Source organism: Parambassis ranga, chromosome 24, assembly GCF_900634625.1.
Source record: "Parambassis ranga chromosome 24, fParRan2.1, whole genome shotgun sequence".
Lineage (NCBI taxonomy): Eukaryota > Metazoa > Chordata > Actinopteri > Ambassidae > Parambassis > Parambassis ranga.
Genome location: NC_041043.1, coordinates 3,791,407 through 3,805,754, shown reverse-complemented (window position 1 = coordinate 3,805,754; position 14,348 = coordinate 3,791,407). Strand labels below are relative to the sequence as shown.

Sequence of the window (14,348 nt, the reverse complement as noted above, 5' to 3'; positions counted from 1 at the left end):
GACTCAGTGATTCTTCAGTGTGTGTACACACACACACACACACACACACACTTCCTTTAGAGATATGGGTTTTCACTGCATAAGCAGAACCTTGCTGCGGCCCTGGAAACACATAATTAGACATTTCATTTAAACCATTCAGTTTACTACTATTAAATGTTATTTATAGAATCACAGAGCATGTCTTTTCTGTATGCTTTATTATAAACATGACTATATAAATGATTGCTTAAGCTATCTATACAAGCCAGATGTTTGTGTGTCCTATAAATAAATATTAGGAGGAGCAATAATTCTCTAAAAACTCTTTTTAAGTGAGGAAGTGACATATGCTTCCGTGTGCTTTTGTGCAGAAAAAGCTACATGATTATGTACGGTCAAAATACTGTTTTTCTTTCTCATTCCTGTAATCTTCTATCTTGGGAGCCCATGGCAGATCATGACCCCAGCACTGGCACCCACTGCACTGCACTAGGACATAGAAATAGTTCTATGCTTCTGTCTTGATTTTCTTAAAAATCAGGACAGAAGAGGAGGTCAGAAAGAAAGTGACAGATACAGTCACTGAATGTCAGGTAAACAAATCGGACTGGATGTAGGTCATTTTTTACTTGTAAGTCTGGAAACAGCTAATCTGGTTTAGCCTAAAGTGCTGAATCTAAAAACACAAACGTCCACATTTTGATTGCACTGCATCTCTTCAACAGCATTTGTTGACCTGGTATTAGTTACACACATGGGACAAGAGAAAGCAAACCAGAACTTGATACACCACCTTTTGTTGTCTGGGCAACTGGCCCTTTCCACTGTAACCATGGCAACACATCCCCAGAAGACCTGCTTCTGTTTATCGTCATCCCACTCATTTAAATTACAAGATAACAAGGAAGTTTAAACTGCTCTCTGATGAAAGGTAAATACAGTGATTTGTTTAACAATATTTAAACTTTATTGGTTTAACATTGTGAAACTGAAGGCAACACTAGAAAACAAGGTCAGAAATTAAAAGCAGAAGGAAAAGGGGGGGAGGAAAAAGGGCACCAAAAAAAGCACAAAAACATTTTAGGAGGCATTGTGGCACCTGCAAGTGTCTACATATGGCTGTGAGTGTGCGGAAGTGAGAGAAAAGCCAAAACTCGTACCTACACAATCTGATGGCTTCTAAAAGAACGAGCAAAAGATACGGCACTACAACTGTGTGCAATTAGCAATAAAGCTACAAGGCAAAGGAGGGAGTCAAGAAGCCTGATACTCATCACTCTGTGGACTGAACACTGCAAGGCTGAAAACTGACAGGAGAAGCCTCCATGACCAAGCCAATTTGGAAAACAAGTCATCCATATGCAACAATTTGCAAATTACAACCAAAGTGGAGTTGAAGTGAACACGTGACTGCTTACAGTATGAATGTTGTAATAAAGAACACTGGAGGTCTGTGGCTGTGGTTACAACATACAACCGGTGAGGTGCTGCTGTGAGATTGTCTGGGCTTGAATCTATGCCAAAATCTGGTAATTTAACTAGCATTTAATACAATTCTACTGTGTGAATAGTCAAAACGTACTGATAACTAAATGCTACTGAAATGTCAAATTGCCCAGACAGTCACCAGCAAAAGCTCTGAGATGATGTGATAAAGAAGTTAAGGCTGAGTGTGACTAAAACACACATGTAAGCAGAATACAACACAGAAAAATCACTTCACAGGGGCCTGAAAGTGCTGAATCCTGATGATACTGAATACATGTTACAATACAACTGTGGATATTAACTGAATAAGGCACTTTTTTTCCTTAGTTGAGTTAGCAGGAGAAGTTGCAGAGATGCAACACAACCTTGTATCTGTGGATACCAGACGTGTTTTTGACACAGCACAATGTGATTCTGTGTTTTTGAGGAATGCAGCCACTGTGTTGCACTGGTGACACAGCAGACCACTCAATAACAGCTGTGAATAAAACTCAAGATATTTCTCTTAATACGGGAGAAGGGACTCCATATGCAGAGTTTTGTGCGAATGGGTGCAGCTAAGGCAAAACTCTGTAGCCTACCTGCCACACTACTAGTGGGTCTTTGGGGTGTAGCCTAATGCCACCAGGTGACTTGTAGGTTAAAAGGCGTGTTAATGGTGAGCAGCAGAAAACATGTAATTCCAAAGTATTCAGGAGAAAATACAAAGTAAAAGTTGTGGATTTCTTACTATCTGTGGTCGTACAAAACAAGGTGAGTATTTATCTGTCATTTAGTAATATTAAAGACTGAGTATTTATACGAGCATCAGTTTTTTTTTTGTCTTTTTTTGGCGGAACAATGAAAACAATTACAAAGGCAAACGTTAAAAAACAAAGCTTGTCAGTGCAATGCTCAATTTCCATGCCAAAACCGAGAACTTTGGCTTAATGCACACTTTTTCAAGGCATTCTTTCAACTAGCATATGAGCTAATCACAAATAATCAAGTGGTTTTAGGTGTATCTAAATCCCCCAGAGCATTTACAAAGGGAGGACAAATCACAACTCCAAGCATCCAGCATGCAATAATGAGTGGGGAAAATGCATTTAAACCAAACATTCCAGACACAGACAATCAAATGTCTGATAAACACTTTTTCATTTAAGCCTTTCTTAAGTAGAAACCTAGAACACAAACAAAACAGGGCATAGCTATGTACAGGAGGGACAGAATGGAAGAAAAACTAAAATCACAGTTAGCAGCTAGCTAATTAAGAGGACTGGACACGAGCTTTAGCACAGTTTTTTGAAATTCTACACTTCATTTACAATCCTACATGGCAAAATCAGAAATCTTCGGTGCAATGCTCATTTGACAAACAGTCCAACATTTCACACCATATGTATCCTCTCCAAGTTTTTTTTTTTTTTTAAATTAAGCCCAATAGTTTTTCCACTTGTTTAAAATAACACTACACTCGTGTTTATCATGGGGGGGGGGGGGGCTGTATCAGGTGCTGCAAAGTTGAGAATAGCTTTAAATGTATTTCTACACTATCACCAGTGCATTTCATGCTCTATATATTCTCCACCATAAAATGTCCCAACTGATCGAGGTCCTTGTGTGACGACTATCTATTGTATTCTTCAACAAAAAAAAAGGCTCTTCAGTCCAGCTGGGATACTACGGTTCTCACCAATATCAGCACCGCGATACAGTTTTCCTTCTTATAAACTAATGACAACACTCAGGCCTCAACCAGGAAGACATCCTCTTCCTTTTCTCTCTCTCCTCATACATCATACTGGACATTAAAGGCACTTCTCTCCTCTCACTGTCCACATCAAGAAAGGTGCATGCCATTATTAAATCTCCTCATTCTCTACTTTATACATTATTTAAACAAATGAATTACTATTCTATCTTTGAAACCTTCTATAATCATTCATTTTTGACCCCTTTTGACTATTAAGCTCAAATGAGCAACCCAAGCAGCTGGGATTCGATGACTGCTTGGAGATGAATGGTTGAACTCGATGCAGGATTTATTGCACTGAGCTGCTCTACTGGCAGTTTGCATTTTTAAGCATTTTGAACTGGGTGAAAGATTTCAGAATCAGCATAAATGACTTTTTTTTTTAAATTTAGTTGATTAGATGATTGTTGCTTTTCTTTCTTCCTTGTAAGTAACCCCCGCCCCTTTTACATCATCAGGACACATACATGATACAGCTGCATGGAAAGGGGGGAGGAAACCCACAGTAACAGAAAAGCAGCACTGAATCCTCACAGTCATCACACTTAAGATTAACTCAAACAGCGTTTTCAAATCAAGATTGAAGAAATAGTGTGAATGTTACCACTTTGCATTTCCAAGCATCAACATAAAAACCTCTTTAAATATGTGACTGATTCTTTAATTAATGTGGTGCATTTAATTGAGGAGAGGGGCTGTAAATAACACAAGCCCACTCAGTTCGATGAAAAAATGGTCTTTGCAGAGTGACTAACAGCACGATGAAGGTGGGAGTAGCTACCAGATGATGTAATCCATATGCTGAAGGCCTAAATGCCTCACTACAGATCTGTTCTACACATCGGTGTGAGGTGAGCTATCACACACACACACACAGGCATGTGCCTCAACTACAACAGCAGGAGCACTGATTCAGGCTAAAACCAAAAGTGGCACAAACATAATAAAGAACGTGCTTGAAAACGCTGTTTGAGTCGACCTCGGTGAGCGTATGCTGAGAAGGGAGGTGTCTCTGGAAGGGTCGAGTTGGTGGGCACAGATCAAATTATGTGAAACCTACAGCACAGCCACTTCAAAGGGTGTGGTAATTGCGGTCCTTGGACTTGCAGAATTTGTAGAGGAAGAAGATCACCGCCTGCAGGCCAAGCACCAGCACGATTCCACCGATGAAGCTCGCAGCGTCAAAGGTTGAGTTCTTGTGAGGGGCAACTGAAGTGGTACTCGGTGTGCTGGTTCCAACTGAGGGAAACGTCAGTGTACAGGTTGCGATCAGTAATCTTTATTTATGTACAAAGTTAAAATTTTTCTACCATTTTTTTTTGACACAGCAGGAACTTGTGGTGTGACTTGTGAGATAGGGAGAATCTAAAAAAAGGACATTTCCTGTAATGCTTTGTGGCTGAATGCATAATTCAACTCTTCTACATTTTTTTGTTTCTTTCCTTACCCTCCAAAAAAAACTGCTCTACAAAACAGTAGAAGGGAACCAAGATGTTGGGATGTTTGAACCAATCAGCATCCAGCCCAAAACCATACATGTTTTACTTCCTTTGAAATCAGTCAGTGTGTTCCTGCAGTGAAAATAAATGCTTTTGTCATCCAACTTACTTGTGGTAGAGGATGCAGATGTGGAGGTGGAGATGTTACCATGTTGAGTGGGAACAACGGTGGAAATAACGGTTCCATTATCTGTAGTAGGATCACAGTAAAAATCCATCCATTAGCCTTTACACAATCAAGTCAATGGCATGTTTCCAGGTGTGATCCTGATGATTTTACAGTTGTTGACTTGGTATCACCCGTCAGGTAACAGCAGTGGTCAGCTAAAGACACCATGGACACATAGTTCCAAGAGGTATCAGACACAACAAACTGCATCAAAAGTATCAAAACCAGTGTCCTGATTTCATGACTTACAGATTATAACTTGAGATGACATTTAATCTAAGCACACTTCAAACTGGATGACACAGATCCACAGGGGGGGGTAGCTGAGGTTTTTCAGGCAGTGATTACCTGTGGTGCTGCTGTTAGAGACGGTGGTTGCAACAGAGGTAGGGGGGACTGTAGTGTGAAGGGCAGTAGTTGCAGAAGCAGGGGAAGTTGCAGACTGGACTGTTGTGGTGTCAGACACTGGACAAGGAACCAACACCAGGACAGGGTGTTAAGAGGAAAGCAAGAGAAAGCACCCAAACAACAAGGTTAGGTTATGCCCAGAAATTACACACTGGCCCCTCGTTTCTCCGAGGCAGGTTAAAATAATGTTCTGCTTTGGACAGAAACAACGATGACAGATACAGGACAGGCCCAAAGCGCTCAGACTTGCCATTAACTAACCATTAGCACCTTAGTATTACACTAGTTAGGCCCAAATATAATCTGCAAAGATTATAACTGTTGATTCTAAAACAAATAACGTATAAAGATAAAAATTTAAATTCCACCACCTTCCTGTTGAACTTACCTGAGCAGCTCATATTGACGCAGCTTTCATTTCCTGCATTAAGAGTTAAATTGAGACAGGCAAATGCTGTAAGAGACAAAAAGAATTATGGATTAAAAAAAATGAATCAAAGTCGATGTCACAGTCACACGTCGAATAATCTCCAACATCAAAATGTGTCCTTTCAGGTTTACAAAGATGACATAGCTACACCTGTTGTTGCACAGAATTTGTGGATACAAATAAATAATTAAACATGGCATGCAGTGAAGTCATTTTCTTCCCTCATCTCCTCCACATGAAGGTCAGAGCTGTTGCTCACACAGGCCCACATCCTGTCATGGGAGGATGGTGTGTCTTTTATCCTGCTGCCACCATCACACCACCTGAACATTTTAAAGCTGGGCCCGTCTGTGTGTGCGTCAGTTGCAGCAGTTAGATGCAGTTGCAGTGTTAGATGTATAATCTGCATGTTAAATATAAATAATAATATATTTATAATAATAAATAACTGTAGGAAGTCAGACTCCATGATGGTTGTGTATTGAGTATGTTTGAGAGGTGTTTTCCATTGTATTGCATAACTCCTTTACTTATTAACCACGATAGAGGGGAACTTTGCCCTGCCATGACCCAATTACTCGGACAACAAATCAAAAATACAAGCACAGCAATGATTTTGAAATTTTACTTATTAACTAAATCACTAATGATTGACAGACAGGGTTGACTATGGCAAAATTAAATTCTGGAAATTCATTCCTTTGTGCCCGTGTCCACAGTGGTATAACTTAAATGCGTCACTGACGAGACAATGTGTCATGGGGACTGTCAGCACTATGTGACTCTAGGCTCGTTTCACACCCAGTTATAACTTTACTGCCGTTGCTCAAGCTAAGCTAAAGCTTACTGTTCAACAGTGTAACATTAGGCCAAGCTACACCTTGAGCCTTCGGGCATGTTCTTAACAAAAGATAGATTATTATACATTATTGAAAGGACTTGAAGCTAACTGGACACAAACATAAAAACACAGCTCACACTTCCAATTCTCTGTGGAGTAGGTCAATTACTACATAACCCTGTACCTTTACAACAGACCTCATCTTTGTGTTATATTGCTCCTTAGTTTGTTTATGTCAGCATTATAATGCTGAATACAGGAACATCATAAGGGAACTGTGGTGCACCTGCTGCCATAAAAAAACACCTTCCTGCATGATAATCCACAGCAACCAAATGTGATGACTCTCACCAGATGGCTGCCCATAAATTACAGAAAAACCAAATTTATACCAATAGGTAAAAGCATCTCTCGGCCATCTCCAAATAAGGTAAAAAATGGCTCACAGGCTTGTGGTACATTTTTCACACGCCTCAGGGTGATGTTTTGTGGTCTTTGTCGTTTATCTTTGTGTGAACTGACTGTACCAAAACTGATTATAACTAGGACGTGGAGCCTATAATGCAAAGCTTGCTTTGAGGTTTCGATGTTTAATGCTGCCTGAAAGCACCAACTTGCCACCAGAGTTTTTAAATCAGCCAACATGGTTTCTCCCCGTTTTATGCACCTTTCCCTCATTCTTATGTCGTTTGACATCAGTTTGGAACTCTAACCAAATTTAGCAGAAAAACTTTTAGAGCTAAACCGTTATCGACTTAATGCCGTTCTAACTGTGATTCTGTGTGGTGCATAATAAAACAACTGTTAAAGCAAAGGCTAAATTTTTTCCAGTTTGTGACTGAACCGCTGTTGTAATCTCTTTATGCTGAACGGCGTGTGAGGCGTTTTTCTTTTTCCACTCTCCAATAGGTCAGACGGATGTTATCTCACAGGCAGCTGTGAAAGGTAGAACTCGCTCTCAGCCATTTCCAAGATGGTGACATTATCATCACCATGTAGCACCGCCACAACTTGCTCATGTAAAAGGTGTGAGTGGGTGCCTCGAGCTTACCACAGAAAACAGTCTCTGAGTCAAGAGCACTCAACAAGCCTTGTTTCAGACTACAGTCTGCACTTAGAGGCGCTACAGAGCCTGGTGTGTGTACGCGTGTCGGGTTTTTGAGCATTTAAAACGCCAAGCTTCAGGGAAAGGTGCTTCTGATGCCAAAAGCTTGTTTACACAAAAGCCTTAAACCAAAGATAAATCTAGTAAAGACAATGTGGTAGGCGTTCACTCGGTACAGCCGTGTGGTTATGCTGCATGTCAGAAGGCCAGGACTGACTTTTCTGGGTTTTTGCTGCAGTTAAAGTACAATAGATGATCCATTACTCAGCTTGTGAAAGCTTTGAGCTTACGTACTTGATGTGTATTAATGTGATAATCTGTATTGTTCTTCAGTGTAACGCCTGCTTTTATGCTAGTAGGCTCATGTAAATTGTTTGTTCTGGTGAGTCAGAAGAGTTTCTGGTAATCAAAGACATTTTCAATCACAAGATTTCTAAGTTGAACAAAGGAAAAAAAAATAACTTTCATTTTTCATAAAATAAATACATCAAGAAAGAGAACATTTCTTGATATACAGTAGTCTCTTCTCTGTGTGGGTGGGGCACTGTAAAATGTAATTGTAAACCTGAACAGTGACTGAACAGTGCTCTCCCCTGAGAACTGAAAGAAACCAACCTATCCAGTCTTGCGTGACTGGGGGAAAGAAAACTGCCATCCCGCCAGTCCTGTTCAACCACACAATAATTCATTAAAGTAATGTATCATCAAAGGGCCCCTTCAGCCCAGTTCAGAGACAAAGCAGTATCAACAAATTAAAGCTTTCCATCGGTGAATCTGTCGAGGAGGTCAACTCCCATGAGGGCTGGAACACCTGTGTCTGTCTTACTAAATTTAAATCACATAAGCTTAGCCAAACACGGATGAGATTACATAAGCGTCTTCTATTACTTCAACAAATATTAGTCTGAACCACTGGAAACTATCTTGCAACACCCAAAACTTAAATTATAAAAAGGAGGCACACAAAACCAGTCTTTTATCCTAATTGCACACTCCTTCCTCTCACTTGTGCCGTTATCCTTTCCTTCCTTTAAGTTTCTCAGCACGAGGATATTGCAGACTTCCTGCCACACATCCCCTCTCTTCCTCTTCTGTTCATCTTTTTCACAATCTCAGTCTGAATAAACACACGCTGAACAAGTCTTGTCAATATCTCCCCTGAGGGGTCTGAGAATTTTTTATTCACTGCAAAAGTGTGCTTTAAGAATTAATAACAAATACAAGATTACAAAGGTAATCATGCTCATATCTGCTGATCGAGGTGGTAAATCTACAACTCAATCATGCTGACTGATCTCCTCTTTACCCATAAAACTGCAAACCTTATTTCCCGACACTGATAACAGCATAAAAAACAAGCAACTCCTGCCCTGACCCAATAAAAAAAAGTAAGGGCAGGATGACGTGAACAAAAAAGCAAAATGGTTGGTTGACTCAGGAAACAATCTGTCATGCAGTGAAGCCCTTTTCAACGGAATAATGCATATTTCTAATCACAAATTATTAAAAAAATATATATATATATAACTGCAGCATATTTCCGAACAGCCCTGTCATAGTGCATAAGTCAAGAAATTCCTCCTGTTCACAACACTCAGGTTTTGACACATAACTACATACATTAGTATGATGAAACAGCATTGCAGTGACAGATAGCAGGAAACCACAATGAGAACTAAAATAACACTTCAAATAGGAACTTTTAACGCTCAAGACTGAACTTACTATGGTACAAGTCTGTGCAAAGATCTTCACAATTCAGCTAATATACTCCAGAGCCAGCCTGCTTGGATCCACAACACTGGCCATAGTCGCCACAACATCATGGTATTGTTTGTGCTTTAGGGAAATGGGATGATAACATCATCTAAAAGTCAGCATCAACTGCCATACATTCCTCCCATAGCTAGAAATCCTATGTCCAAGCAGCTCAGCTGTGCACAGAATTCATGACACACAAAGAGCAACCTGTACATCCACAACCTGCCACACATTTAGGACAGATACTCACATGTTGTGCAATTAACCCACTGGCAGTCACTTTTGGTTCCACAAGATGCACATGACAGGATAGAGGCACATTCATCTGGGGGAAAAAACAGATTTAGTTATGGTAATTAAAAAGGTAATTGTGGAATAGAAACGGAAACTGAAAAATATTACACCAAACACAACACATCACACATCACAATGTAATAATTCTGGAAATGTGGCACAACAAAGGCGTTTGTAATGTAAGACTGTTGCATAACAAGCTGATCTGGTCCCTTAACAGCTGGATATGACAATTTAGGTTAAACCTGTCTGTTTTCTGCTCCCACGATTCAGCACCGTGTCCCCTCATGTGGTATATAATGGCACAAAATATAGCAGCTAACGTTACACAATCTGAGAATAATTTCAGGTCACACACAGCCAGCTAGCAGGCTAAAGCGTTAGCTGGTCAGGCAACTTGAGTCACACTGGTCAGCGTGGAAGAGTTGCCAAAAAAGAAAATATAATTCTGTACACCAGAAAGACGATTTGTGACAATTATCAAACCAAAAAGCGTTCAATCTAGTGGGCCCTGGGAGAGACCAAAAACAGTCACATGAAAATCAGTCAGTGTACCGGGGATGTTTAGCTAGAAGAGGGGACAGCCTGTGTGTAGCTAGCCGCTAGCTCAGCGAGGATGAGAGGTCGTCAAACTTACCTGAGTCTGTTGCGGCTGCTGCGCCAATCACAGCCAGAGCTACAGCGAAAAACACCGGCTTCAAGTACATGACTGCGGCCAAATTACTGCTCAGTCTGCTCTGACGGGGGAAATCAATCTGCGGGCTAACGACGATAATCACACTTCAGAGATTTCAGAGCTATCTTCCCGTTCTGCGTTCCTGGTGGTGGCGGTGGCTGCTTCTGCTGCTGTTGCTGCTGCTCGCTAGCTCGACACTTCCTACTTGACAGGTCATGTGGCACTTCTTCTTCTGGGAGGGGCGAGAAGAATCCCGGACGTCACAAGCCGGAAGCGGAGACGCGCCATAAGGAGACCGCACTTCTGATTGGGTACAATCGGTAAACTGGGCATAAGAAGGACGGTGATTTTTAATAATAGGCCTATGTAAGGATACATCAAGTTATATAAAGATATAATATAAAGATATTTTTAGAGGTGAAAGATTTTCCTCTGACTGAGAGGATCTTTAAGGTACAATATTCTTCTGAAATCTACATCTATAAAATTAACAACTTCAATAAATACTGATTAATCAAAATGAAGCATTATAATTATCCGTGCAGTACATTTTCAACATTAAGGTTTAATTTCCACTGCATAAGGTTCTGAGTCTGACTTGTTAAATATTATAACAATACTGTACCTTTATAAAAAGGCTCTATTGGAAACAGAATGTATGGCTTGTTGCATTTATGCTTGTTTTGCAGGTGTCCCTGCTACAGTTTTCATGTATTTGTTTACCTCTGTGTGTGCCACATCATACCCAAACAACAACCTTCTCTTCATCAGACATTGTCAATACTGTCTTAAAGGTTTTAGATGACTAAGATTTAGCATTGTGACTGATAGACCACAACATGACCATCACAATTTCACATCAATAGCTTGTATTTTATCAGTTTTCTCAAGTCTTCCTCAATTTTCTTCAGTCAGACTGAGCACAGATCTTTGTGCTGCATGTCAGCATGAGAGCCTGCAGGTTCTAAGACCAAACACTTGATGGCAGTATTTGCAAACACAAAAACTATGAATAATACTTCTACTAGAATACTTACTGTCAGTTCTAATGACATGCATTTGAAGTTACACACAACATTATCTGAATGATATGTTTAAAATGTGAATAAGCCTAGTGATGATCCCATGTACACTACCTTTCAAACGTTTGGGGTCACCAGGCCAGTTCTATAGCTATAGCTCTGATCAGCATAACAGTTCTGCTGTGCTAACATAATTTCGCAGATGTTTTCTAACCATCAATTAGCCTTTTTAACAGGATTAGCTAACACAATGTACCATTAGAACATAGGAGTGATGGTTGCTGGAAAAGGGCCTCTGTATACCTTTGTATATATTCCAATAAAAATCAGCCTTTTCTAACTATAATAGTCATTTACCACATTAACAATGTCTAGACTGTATGCCTGATTACTTTAATGTTATCCTTATTTAAAAAAATAAAGACATTTCCAAGTGACCCCAAACTTTTGAACAGTAGTGTGAAACACCACCGAAAAAGGCCCAGAAAGTGACTTATGCATTGTTTACTAATAAAGCTGTGGATTTGAAAAGACTTCCAGGAGTTGAATATGTCACATTCTGTGGCTGCTTTGTGGTCAGTTTTTTTTTTCTTCTGTGAAGACTACAATCTGTGTGATGGTGTTGTTATGACCCAGTGTCTTGTTTGTGGATTAATCATTGGTTTCTTGGTTAGTTTGGTTATTTTAGTATTGTTAGAGTTTCACGATGTGTGTTTATTTGTCACCTTTGTTTTTTATGTTTCCTGTTTTATTTTGAAGGTCTTGTCTTCCTTGTGCAGTCCCATGTGTTTTACTTCCCCCTGTGTTTCCTGCCTGTTTTGCTTACCTGCTCCACCTGTTTGTGTTCACCTGTGTCTTGTAGTGTGTGTCTACTTGTGATCCCCTTTGTTTGTGCTGGATCGTCTTGTGTGTTTTGTGTTTGTTTCCTCATGTGGAGAACTTAAGAATAAACTTGGATTCTTGTACTACCTGAGAACTTGCACTCTGCTGAGACCTGGTGCTGCATTTTGGGTCCTCACACCTCACACCTTTATTTAAGTCAGCATTCAATCCATTTGAAAAAAGGATTACAGAACAAATGTTTGTGAAAAACACACATTTACAACTAAACACCCCATAAACACAAACAGATCCATGTGAAAAGAGTATCTCCTTGTTACATACACATGTAAATACACATGTTTATTATCATAACCCCACACTCCATCCACTTCTCTTTTCACTGATATCCATTGATCTCTCTCTTGTTCAGGTCAGTGCAGTCCGTGACAGTTGTCCTTTCACCCAATACATACAGTTTGTTGTTTGTAGACAGAATCAATAGAAATTTAACTCATGTTAGTATTTATCTCCTTTTACTTTTTATACCTAGATGGGAACTCATTCACACTTGACATCTGTATACGTCTGTACATGTATTGACCACTGGACATGAGTATTTTTTTTGCATCTTCGAATATAACAGAGACTATGAGTATCACTTGAAAGTTTGTCTTTGACCTGCATTAATTGATTATCTGACTATGTGGGAACATGTTATCACCCAAAGGCTGATATGTCAGAACTGAGTTGTACATATAGTAAACTTGAGAGTTCCGTAAAGTATCTGCTCTCTTGATGTACCTTCTGATAAGAAAATAAATCCTTAGTGAGACATGCACCACCCTCTTGTTTTCTTTCTGTAGTAGAAGGCAAGCCAAGTACTGCATATATCCAATAGGTGGCATCATAATTTCAGGGCTCCTCATCATCAAGCAGCCAGGACATCTTAGCCACTGAAAGGTGGGCAGAGCACATGGTGCTTCCTGGCCAGTGAGTTTGGCTTGTAGTGTGTGCAATGCAAATACAGATACTTGGAAGGAAGAAATGTGAATATTTCATGGGCACCTCTATTTGCCTTCTCTGTGGATGTAACTATCATACTGCAACAGGAAGAACATACAGGCAGAATATACATATGCATAAAACATGCATGGAATACTAAGATGTTTCAGGTTAATGATGTGGTTATTTTCATTACAGCTGATACAAAGTTACGTATAGTCTGCTAAAAATTGGCAACACTGGACAGGTCAGTTCGGTCAGCATGCAGCTTTGCAACAGAGATAGCTGTAGAAAGGTACACAGAGAAAAACAATCACAAGAGAGAGGTTAACAGTTGATGACATAAGATAAAGGCTTATAAATAACAAGAGTCTGCCTGAGGGTACGATTATAAAACACAGGCCAGACACTAAAGATGGCTCTCAACAGTGACAGTTTCTCAGCAGTCTGATGGGATAAAGTCAGGAACACACAGTTTAATACACTGCAGATATACCTGAACAATAAAAATTAAAACAAATGTGGAGGTAAGTAAATCAAAACAAGCCTCGTTCAAGCCTTGTTGAGCTGCAGCCCTGATTAAAGGTCCCTTTGAGGGAGACTGTCACAGACTGAAACCTTTGATCCATGACTGTCTTTCCTTAAGAGTACAAGAACATGTTATCAAGCAGTTCCTTAAGATACAGAAGATACTGGCCAGACAGATGTAGGGCAATTATTTTAGAGTTCTGTCCTCTGCCCTTTAACAGGTACAGAATGATACACGTGACTTAGAATACATCAACAGTAAAACAGAAATACCATATTTCTGAAGCTCCACAACACTTACCACTTAATCACAATGCACAATTATCACATTAGACTCCGGGAAAATAGTAAAGATGTACTACAAAACATCATCTCCTTATGACTGAAACAAGGAACAATTGTATTTTTTGCAGCACAGAATAATCCTTGGTTTTAAACACCCTGGTATACCACAATACCTTTGTAATACCCCAGCTTGCAAGCTAGGTTTAATAATATTGGTTGATTGTTATTCAGAGCATGCTGTGTGCCAACAGACTGGCATGGACAACAACTTGATACCCTGGGTAAAAAAACGCCTCCG

The 14,348-nt window shown here is 39.8% G+C and overlaps 1 protein-coding gene across 2 annotated transcripts; it reads right to left on the bottom strand.

The window, feature by feature from the left end:
* Positions 1 to 2,265: 2,265 nt before the first annotated feature.
* cd164 (CD164 molecule, sialomucin) lies at positions 2,266 to 10,612 on the bottom strand. 2 transcript variants are annotated; one of them, XM_028397049.1, is made up of 6 exons: positions 10,353 to 10,606; positions 9,672 to 9,746; positions 5,673 to 5,738; positions 5,225 to 5,341; positions 4,817 to 4,897; positions 2,266 to 4,447 (listed from the first exon to the last, which is right to left on the bottom strand). In XM_028397049.1, the coding sequence occupies exons 1-6, from the start codon at positions 10,420 to 10,422 to the stop codon at positions 4,281 to 4,283; spliced, it is 576 nt and encodes a 191-aa protein (XP_028252850.1). In that variant the 5' UTR covers positions 10,423 to 10,606; the 3' UTR covers positions 2,266 to 4,280. The 2 variants fall into 2 exon arrangements, with proteins under 2 accessions (XP_028252850.1, XP_028252851.1); XM_028397050.1 differs by lacking the exon at positions 5,225 to 5,341 and having other exon boundaries at positions 10,353 to 10,612.
* Between the last annotated feature and the right edge of the window lie 3,736 nt (positions 10,613 to 14,348).

What these genes read in the sequence shown, in the direction of transcription:
- cd164 (XM_028397049.1), bottom strand. Translation starts at nt 10,422, where the DNA reads ATGTACTTGAAGCCGGTGTTTTTCGCTGTAGCTCTGGCTGTGATTGGC. An exon ending in GTGGGTTAATTGCACAACAT is followed by an intron (nt 5,739 to 9,671) that starts GTGAGTATCTGT and finishes TGTCTCTTACAG; the next exon opens with CATTTGCCTGTCTCAATTTA. An exon ending in ATCTGCATCCTCTACCACAA is followed by an intron (nt 4,448 to 4,816) that starts GTAAGTTGGATG and finishes CGTTTCCCTCAG; the next exon opens with TTGGAACCAGCACACCGAGT.